At 39.0% G+C, this 10587-nt stretch overlaps 1 protein-coding gene and 1 long non-coding RNA gene across 2 annotated transcripts; one reads left to right on the top strand and one right to left on the bottom strand.

Annotated features, from left to right (window-relative positions):
• Positions 1-1301: 1301 nt before the first annotated feature.
• Positions 1302-3097, top strand: LOC121999908. Its single transcript, XR_006116821.1, has 2 exons — positions 1302-2652; positions 2773-3097. It is a non-coding gene; the product is annotated as an uncharacterized LOC121999908 (long non-coding RNA).
• Positions 3098-6298: 3201 nt separating this feature from the next.
• Positions 6299-8708, bottom strand: LOC122000948 (omega-3 fatty acid desaturase, chloroplastic-like). Its single transcript, XM_042555459.1, has 8 exons — positions 8015-8708; positions 7857-7946; positions 7697-7763; positions 7523-7615; positions 7270-7455; positions 7103-7183; positions 6826-6963; positions 6299-6734 (listed from the first exon to the last, which is right to left on the bottom strand). The coding sequence occupies exons 1-8, from the start codon at positions 8557-8559 to the stop codon at positions 6549-6551; spliced, it is 1386 nt and encodes a 461-aa protein (XP_042411393.1). The 5' UTR covers positions 8560-8708; the 3' UTR covers positions 6299-6548.
• Between the last annotated feature and the right edge of the window lie 1879 nt (positions 8709-10587).

Genomic DNA, 10587 nt, shown 5'->3' with positions numbered 1-10587 from the left:
CGTGGAACAGTACCAAGTTGATTCCCTCTCTGACGGCCCGCTTCCGGCCCCCCCCCCCCCCCCCCCTTGACGAGAAGGGTTAAAACTCTTTTATAGGCTAGGGCACGGCTGCGGCGGCACGGACATGCCAATATGGCACGGTTGTGCCCTTTCTTGTCTCTGGCCGTTCTGCTCGGTCGTGCCAATTGGCACGGCCGTGTGAACTTCGGGTTCGGCTCCTGGGACACGGTCGTACAGGGTTGCACAGTCGTTCCTTGCTTGGCTTCGGTCATGGGGGGAACGGTCGTGCAGGTTTGCACGACCATGCTCTGATCTGCCTCTAGTTGGCTGCACGGTCGTGCAGGAGTTGCACGCCCGTGCACTGCTCCTCTTCTATTTGGCCACACGGTCATGCGAGGTTGCACGGTCATGTTCTCTAGCTCGTTCCGATGTCTCAACAATCGTTATTTTTGCTCCGAAAGTTGTCTCTGTCAACACAAAACTAAACAAAGAGTAGATACCTGAACAAAATAGTATATATGATGAGTACATGATAAAATAGGCGATCATGCAAAAAATATATACGTATAAAGCAAGTGAATGTGCGTTGAAACATGCATAAACGATCATAATATTTACGCACATCACCTGACCAACCTAGACCTAGCCTTCTAGCCTCCTCCATCAGCCTTGCGTCCCTCGAATGTCTCCTCATCCTTCACGTCTTGCCTTCTGGAGCTTTCATCGGCCTTGTCATTGTTGTTGGGTCTTCCTTTGCCAAGAGGTTGCACCTCCGGGACTTCGTCCATTGCCAAGTCACACTTGGACTTACGTTGCCAAGACTATATGCTTGGACTTACACCGCCAAGACTCATCCTTGGATTTTCCTCCTTTGTCAAGATCACACTTGGACTTTCCTTATTGTACCTGTATCGTGCACACTTACAATGCATATTAAATACAATAATAAACATAACTTAAACCTTTGCCTAAACATTAAAACCTAGGGTACCCAGATTGCTCCAACAATTGTAACGTGACACCATCCATACATTCTGGATGACTCTTTGTAAAGTTTACAATGTCCTCAACTCCAGCAAAATATTCATATTGGATAAATTCATTTTCTAATCTATTGTACATCCAATCTTTGTTCATGTATATTGTATCCTAATAAACATAAGATTGATTACTTAATAAGTATGTAATTAATACAATAGAGGTACTACACACATGATTCAATGTATTCACAAACCATACCATGAATACAAAAAATTAAGTATATAATTAAGAAGTTGTCCTTTCAAAGCAATGATACTAGATTAAAATTCTACAACTTGATAAACTAGGTTAAAATCAACCAGAATATAATTCTACAACCTAGAAGCAGCAAATTCCTGGCTGTGAGCTCAAGGGTGGCCAAGAGGGTCAGCCAATCCAATGGCAGCGCTGGCCAAGATGAAGCAGTAGCGAGTCCCGAGTCAGCCCAAGCTCGCTGCCATGATCTCAAGGCCGACCAGAGTCGCTGGCACGAGCTTAGGGCTGCCCAAGCTCCCTGCCGCAACCTTGGGGTCGGCCAAGCTCGGGGCCAGTTGAGATCAGGGCCGGTGAAGGTCACCGCCGTGAGCTCGGGACCAGGCAAGTCATCGCCACGAGGTCGCAGACGACCAAGATCATGTCCGTTATGGTTTAACTGGTAAAATGGAGATCGAAGAGGGAAAGAGAAATCATATCAATAGGTGGGAAGGTCATAGAAGGAGAGGATGCTAGAGGAGAAGGATGTCAGAGATGGGAAGGCCACTAGAATAGAGCACACTGGAGGAGACGGTCGCCGGAGGGTTTCACAGACATGCACGATGGAGAGGAAGACGAAGGCATGATATTAGCGACGAAACTAATAGTTCCGTCGCTAATTAGAGACATAACTAAGAGGTTCGTCTCTAATTAGCGACGGAATTAGTAGTTCCGACTCTACTTAGCGACATAACTAATAGTTCCGTTACTAATATCACGATTTAGGTCCAAATCGTGTTTTCTCACCTTGTTGGCCACATGTCTAATTAACGACGGATGTTTAATTCCGTCTCTAATTAGATTTATTCCGTCTCTAGTTAGAGACAAAATTAAAATGTCCATCTCCATTTAGAGACGGATAATTTATTTTCGTTACTAATTTTTACTGATTAATTTATTTTCTAATTCTAAACGATCAAAATAGAGGCGGAAATATAATTCTGTCTCTATTTAGAAACAGAACGATAATTCCGTCTCTAAGTCCGTCGCTAAATGGTGGAATTTTTTTTTTTAGTTGGGGGTTGTGAATCGGGGTTCAATTCAATTTCAATTTATATCTTGATAAAAATAAATCAAATTAATGTAAGTATAATATGTGATTTGATGTATTTTAATCGTAGATGACAAATGTGAAACAAACTATTATCCATATTTTTATTATTAGTAGACAACAGTAGTATGCAGTGTTTTGAGGCGCCTTTTTGCAAAAACTCCATTTTCAAGCCAACAAAATCCCGATCGCTTCTCGTCTCCTCCGACGAGATTTTCTAGGGTTTTGGTTTCTTTGCGCTCTCTAAAGGGATGGAGATCTCGAAACTTTTCAAAGATAAGAAGATTTGGGCCGCTTCCCTCATTGTTGTTTGGGCCGTTGCTCTTCAGGTGATTGTCGATCTCTCCTTTCCTCTCGGTTCCTAATTCAATCCAGGCTATATCCTTTTCCGATTACTGGACTTTCGCTGCTGGTTAGATGTGTAACTGGTTCTCGAAACAATTCTCCAGGGTCACATGATGTGGATCCAGAGGCAAGACGCTTTCAAGCACAAGTTTGGAGATCTAAGCAAGAACGAGGAAGGGAATTAACGTTATCGTTTTTTTTTTCCTTTTTGCAAGCTATTTATTTCTCAGTCTATAAGCATGACATGAATATGTTTGGATATATCTGTCTCAAAGATTGATTACCATGATCATGCTCAGAAAAGAAGTGGTTTCAGAATGCGTTTGAGTCCCTGTTCTACAATTTCATCTCATGGCATACAATATTAAGTTGAGGTGTTGAGATTGATGATTGTGCTAACTGATACGCCACTGGTTTTGAACCATATAACTTGCAAATGATTTTTTCACTTGCTATTCAGGATGAGAACATTGAACATGAGGGCACCATTGCAACTTGCCATGATCTGAAACACTGATTAGAAGTAGATTTTCACAAAAAGGACCAAGCATGTTGATTGCAATGATAACTTTTGGTGAAGTGTAACTAAGTTTACTACTTTACATCATAGATCTAGAAAATTTAACTTGTGTAACACCATATAGATTAACTTTTGATGAAGGTTAAGTAGTAACTAAATTAATATCATCTGCTTGAACCCAAAGTGGCACAATTGCAAACTTGCTACCATGACATGGCATAGTGCTGCATTTGTCTTCATTGTAGATGTTACTGCTTTGTGAATAATTCCGAAGCATTGAGCAATAAGCCCAATCATTGTGCATTGGTCATTAGAATGGTTACATGAAATAGTGTAAGCAGGCAGCATTGCGGCAAAGGGTTTAGGTGAATCTTGTCATGCAATTTTTATGCTTTTTTACCTGTAAATATCTTCATTGTATTTTTTTCTGACGATCTGAACAAAAAAATAAATTACAGATAAACAACATAATATAATAATGCGTGCAAAATTTTCAATTAAAATATGAATAGCTTGGATTTCAGGTCTCCTAATTCTAAGCCCTTTGTAACTGTCAGATCAATATGCAATTAGGAATACTTTTGTTAGATTGGATTTATTATGTGTGGAACTTGTAATTGGCTGGCTTGGAAGCACCAGTTTAGACAAGCAACAATTAGTCAGTTATACCTTGTTTGTAGTGGACTTCATTTCGAGTGCTTCAGTCCCACATTTAAAAATTGGAGTTTGCTTATTTCATGAATTGGTTAGATGCAGTGGTTTCTCTTTTTGAGGTCGACACAGATGCAGATTGCATACTGATCCTATATCGTATTGAGTTTTAGATCACTAGTTTACTTGTTGGATTAATGGGTGAATCAAGCTGACCAAGTTTCTGTCATATTATTTAAATATATTGGAAATTCTAAAATTGGAAAAATAATGAAAATTGACCTAGTCAACACAGATCAACCAAGGCCTACTGGTTGAGTTGGTTAGGTCATGCATTTCCCCTTTGCAAGAAGTGCATGGGCATTCTTGGTTTCGGTCCTTGATTTTTTGGTTGGCCCGGCCAGATTTACCTGACTCTTGTATTTAAACTTGGTATGAGCTAATCAGACCTTGTTTTCGAGATCTTCAGATCTGCCAACTTATTCTTCTAAGTTTGAGTCATGAAATTCACAAATGAAGTTAGCTGAACCTTGTTGATAAACACTTAAATAGAGAATAGTATTTATTCCTTCCTAGTCTTACAGTATTTGTAACATTTCTTTCCAAAACATTTCATATTTAGAATGCATGCGGTAATTGAATAGACTAAAGTAGGTAGGTAGCAATCTTTTTAAGATGCCAAGAGTGGAAATGTGCCCTTTGATAAATAATAATCAATGATGCTTTTGATAATAAATTGCCGTGCAACATAACAATAATCAAGCTTCCACGTGATTGTATCCCAAAACTCAAGAACTTGTTATTTAGCTTTATAACGTTAACTCTTCGAATCAATAACTATGTTAGTCAAATATTAGTCATCACAATTTTGGCTCTGTCCAAGTGTTAAAAAAAAAACCAAAATGTTCCATTTCCTTTTAATTATGTACTGTACCTAAGATGAACCATGATTGAGGGCTGCTTTTCGCACCCCCTCACGTCCCTCCGCCAGGCCCCACTTCCTATTTTCATTGGATTCCATTTCTATCCTTATTTGTTTTCCTTTATTCGTTTTTTTTTAATTTTGTCCTTTATTCGTTTTCCCTTTTTTTTTTAAGTTTTGTTTTGTTTTTGTTTTTTAATCAGTTTTTTAAATTTTTATCAATTTTATTTTTTTTTAATAATTTTTTATTATATATTTATAATCTTTTGTTTATTCTTAGTTATAAATTTGAGGAGTTAATATTTGTAATGGTTAAGAAGATAACTATATTTCATGAAAAAAAAAAAGAAGAGACTGAGATGGAGATAGCAGTGAGGGAGGTGTGACTGAAAAATGACTAAAAATGAAGTGTGAGAGAATGATTTAAAGGGAGAGATTCTGACATGTGTCAAGAGTTGAAGGGTGCGTAATTTAAGGGGAGGGGAGGTTATGATATGTGTCAAGTATTGAAAGGGGTAATTTAAAGGGCGAGGGGTGTTTTGACATATGTCAAGGATTGGAGAGAGTAATTTAAAGAGAGTGAGAAGTTCTGACATGTGTCAAGAGTTGGAAGTGGGGTAATTTAAATGGATAAAAGATTTTTACATGTGTCAAGGGTTGGAAGGGGGGTAATTTAAAGGGAATAGAGGTTCTGATATATGTCAAGGGTTGAAAGGGGGTAATTTAAAGGGAATAGAGGTTCTGACATATGTCAAGAGTTAAAGGAAGGTGTTTTGACAGGTGTCAATGGTTGAAGGATGGGATGATTTAAATAGAGAGAAAGTTCTAACATGTATAAAGAGTTAGATGGAGATAATTTAAGTATTGAATTAGAAAGATAATTTAAAGGAAAAAAATTATATAAAATAAAAATATATATATAAAAAATAATAAACAAAATTGATTAAAAAATAAAATTAAATAAATTTTAACAATAATAATCAAAATTAATTAAAAAATAAAATTAAAAAATATATAAGTATTGATGAAAAATAATAAATTAAATTAATTAAAAAATAAAACTAAATAAATATTAAAAAATAATAAATAAAATTAATTAAAAATAAAATTAAAAAAATATATAAGTATTGATGAAGAAATAATAAATAAAATTAATTAAGAAAATAAAATTAAATAAAATTAAAAAAAAAAAAAAAAAAAGGGATAGGACTGTCATTTGACAGGGGAGGGAGGAGCAGGGGAGAGGGGGTGCGGTGTCAGACCGAGGGAGGGAGTTACACCACGATTTTATAGAGTTCAGATGGGTATTATTTTCTCAAATGCAGCACGATTTTATCCTTCGCCGACCACGACGAAAGCTATTTGTCGCCTTCTATTCCGATCCTCTGGCACGCGAATAAAATGGACCACAGTTTCAAATGGCTGTAGCGGGTTGTCACATCAGAAAGATAAGACGCTTCATCAACCAAGGCCAGTCATTATCTTCAATAATAACGGTACGAAAGTTATGATTCTCATCCTCGGGAACTCATGAAAGTTATGAAACCAAATGACAATAAGGAGCAAAGGGAGCTACAATTAATACATTTCTTTCTCCTTGGACGTCTTACCTCAATGACTAATAGCTTCTAAAATGTTGACGAGGCCATATAGGCAACATAAATCGATACACTTCCAGGGTAATTACGTAGTAAATACATCAAATGAGACAGAGACATCTCTCTGATAATGAAAGAGAAAAGAATGTGGCGGCACAGGCATCCAAGATTTGATTTGATTTACTAAAGTCACTCGGCTTCAGAAGCCACACTTAGTTGGCGATCAGTCTCATAGTAAACAATGTCTCCAGTATCACTAACATAATGATCTTGTTTCATGCTCCTTAGAAGGACCCCAAATAGGTGAAATGGCAAAGGAACAGATTTTGCTGGTTCCCTGTAGTATTTTCCAAGCACGGGCTTTGCTGCCTCAGTCTGATGCAAGAACACAAGTTTTTTTTATGAGCAACGCTTGTCGAATATAGCCATGCGAGAACTGACTAAGGAGAAAGCTGGCAGTACTCACAGCTTCTATTAAATGGTAGTGCGGTATCTGTGGGAAGAGATGATGTATCACATGCGTCCCAATATCGTGGTGGATATTGTTAATCCATCCATAATCTCGATCGAGTGTAGTCAATCCTCCTCTAAGATAACTCCACTCCTGGCATATAACAAGAGCACGAGATTATCAGACAACAAGATTTGCTCTTCTGACAACAAAGAAACTAGATTATGGTTGTTAATTTCTCTAGCAATCAAAACAGCAGAATGACATTTGGCTATTTGAAATTACTTCATACCTTTCCACGGTACCAAGGCAGCTTCTCCTCGTGTCCATGATGGTGCAAGTATGTCACAAGATCCAGCCACATGACAAAAATCTATTTTGGAACCAAGGGATTTCATCATCATCCGGCTGCCGTGTCTATTCACAGAAAGATGGAAAGAAGAACAGAGAGAAACCAACCCCATATGGAACAGCGTAAAGCTTAAGCATCTGAATAGGACCGATCACAAAGGTTAACCCTGCAAGGATCACCGCCATTGCTGTCCAACAGATAGTCGATGTTCTCACATCCTTCCTCTCGCTAGGAACAAATAAATCACTACTCGGGTGGAAATGCGAACCAGACTTCCCAGGGCTCCTCCCCCACTGTCAAGAGTTCGAGATTAAGTCTGAGCATAATCGAAATGTAATTAATATCTGCTTTGTTGCTCACCAGGTATAAAGGGTAAGCAAGCAAGGGGAACGGCAGTGTGAAGCGAAGCATCTTGGTTAAAGAATCCAAACTCCTATATAAATTCTCAGGCAACTGCAAGCAGAAGAGCAAGAAGAATTAGCTTTCACTAATTAATCCCAAGTTTTAAACGAGGATGAAAGATGGGGCATTAACTGGGTGCCAAGACTCGTCATTCTCGACATGCCCGTGATTCTGGTGATGAGTCCTGTGGCTAATTCTCCTAAAGAGCTCAAAAGCATAGGAAGGATTAATCGACATTGGTGATGGGATGCGGATAAAAATGACCTAAATTAGAATTTGAGAAAGAAGCTACCATCCATGGTAGGGAACGAGAATGGAGGAGTGCAGCAAATGGCCAACCACGCTGTTAAGCTTTGGGTCGTTGGAGAAACTCCCGTGCCCACTGTCACAAAATCGGAGGTATGTTTATATGATCTACAAGTTAATTTAAAAAAAAAAAAAAATACTTACCAATCGTGGCCGAGAACGAAGAGAGCCCAGAACATCGTCCCTTGGGCTACCCAGTAGAGTGGCCACGCGATCCAGCTATTGATGTACGCGGCCGCCGCCGCAAACCCTAGCACCGCCACCACATCGCGCACCACGTAACTCATCGAGCGCCACGGGTCCTTCACCCAGCAATGCTTGGGAATGGCCGCGCGGATCTCCGCCAGACCGAACGGCGGCGGCATCGCTGGATCAAAAGCTTCTTCCTTCTCATCGCCCCCACTCGCGACGGTAGGCTCCTCGCTTCTCCTGCGCGACTCCCTCTCGCCCTCCAGCGGCGCCACGCGTGACGGCGCGCTGACCCGGAACGCCCACTCCCAGCGGCCCAAGGAGCGGCGGATATCGATGCCGCCGGCAGCGCCGCGTGAAAACCCGGGGACAGCGGAGGGAAGGGGCCCGCGACTCGGAGGGAAAAGGCCGGAGGCAGGTGAGCTGCCGGATTTGGGGCGAGGGGAGGCAGCAGGGAGAGGCCTGAAGACGCAGCGTTGAGAGAGGGGCCAACTCGCCATCGCCGGGGCCGAAGGTACGTGCTTTCCCGGCCCTCTCTCTCTCTCTCTCTCTCTCTCTCTCTCTCGCTCCCTCCTCCTTCCCAATCCCCTCTATCTATCTCCTCGTCGTGTAGGTTATAGGAGGAAGAAAGGATCAGAAACCAGAGGCAGATCGGCATTCTGGTTTAATAGGCTCTCATCTCATCCACCCACTGGTATCATGGTATGCACCACTTTACCACGCTGCTTCCTCTCCCTTGTCTGTTCTAACCACTGATTGGGAAAGAGACTTGGTGCTGGTGGGGTGGAATTCTTTTACCTATTAGATATATATTTCTAAGGAATCTTGCTTGGTTACGTTTAAAAATTTTAAAGATAAAAATAAAAAATGTGTCTCGATAAATATCACACGGACGTTTAAAAAAAAAGAAAACTCTCCAAGACGATATTAGAATCGTCAATTTAGATTGGATCGATTGGATTGACATATCCCGTCAAGTCAATTAAGTAAATTGGGTTAAAATTTTATCAATCCAAATTCATCGCGGGCCAACCCATCTAGGCTCGCGACCTGCACGGGTTGGCCCACGATGGATTTAGGTTGGTCCGCGGGTTAATAAACACATACTCATGGACGTGGAGAAGGATACAATATGATTTAAGATATGAAAGTTTTTCTAGTTTGCTATCAACTTTATTGATCATGTGATTGAGTTCATAGATGGCTGAATATTTTTTAGCTTGAAGCATTTAAATTTGCTTCTGCTAGTCAACAACTATCAACTTTTATATAGCCCACAATCCATCTATCTCACCCTTCACTGCTTTGATCTTTCTAGTTGTCTCTTGCAAATCATCAATCTCTTCTTCCAGCAATATTTTCTGTGAATTTATTTCAAGCTGTAATTTTTTATTCTCCTTTTAAAGGTTGCATATCAAGCTGCAGAAGCTCGTCGAAAATATGAAAGTTTTTTAAAAAATTTATAGGCCCGCGGGTTGGCCCGCCAAACCCTCAACCCGCCTTCAATTGGGTTGGGTTGGAGATTTTTCAATCCGTCAAGTTGACGGGTCGGCCCGCCCCGTCCTGTCAAATGGTTGGTCCACCATAGACCGACCCGTCCCACGATCGACCCGTTTGACAGCTGTACTCATTGTTTTGTATAGATGCTGGTCATTATTTACTAGGATGCAGTTAAGATGAATTTATATATATATATATATATATATATAGTTAAAACATATACGAGCTATGATTATAATATATTTAAGATAAATTTATATTTATTAATAAAATTATTATTAATATGTTAAATAAATAATTAAATAAAATGAATAAATGAATTTGAGTTTCCAAACTCAATAATTTTAAATAATCTAATAAATTTAAATTGACAATAATATCTAAATGACTAAACTTAAAATAAATTTAAATTAAGAACTAGATAATATTTAAATGAACCAAATTCAAGTTTATAAAAATCATCAAAGTCAAACTTAAATAATCATTTTGAATGTTTAATTCATTTTGGACTCGGCTTGATTTAATTATCTTTTCAAATAAATTTTAGCTTTATTTACAACCCTTTAGTTGATAAATAATATTCAAAAATATTAAATCTTAAATTAATTCTAAATATATTATAATAGTTATTGAATAATTTTTTCACCCTATGACAATTATATGTATAAATTTTAAATCTTAAATCCACGTTGTAATATCTACCCAATAATTTTTACCCGTCCGTTGTAATAGTTATCCGACCGTTTCTACCATCTCTGAGTTGAATGTTATTTTCGAAATAAAAATATTGAAGAGGCGTTCTTTAATTAATTTTTTCTGAAAAAAAAAACTTTTAATACATTTTTTGAATATTTGTGTTCGAGAATAATTTGACCTATCTCTGTCAGACTGGCTCGTTTTCTCACCACAATCAGCGACGACAGGATGTGCCCATTTTTAGTAACGTTGGCGGGTCGACGTGGAAGAAGAATAACTACAAGTCTCCAAACTGGGCAGATCTTCTCCGACTGGTGTCACTGTAGATAACG

The sequence above is a fragment of the Zingiber officinale genome, chromosome 7A (genome assembly GCF_018446385.1).
Source record: "Zingiber officinale cultivar Zhangliang chromosome 7A, Zo_v1.1, whole genome shotgun sequence".
In the NCBI taxonomy this organism is placed as follows: Eukaryota; Viridiplantae; Streptophyta; class Magnoliopsida; order Zingiberales; family Zingiberaceae; genus Zingiber; species Zingiber officinale.
Note: the sequence above shows the minus strand (reverse complement) of the source record. Positions and strands in the feature narration are given on the sequence as shown.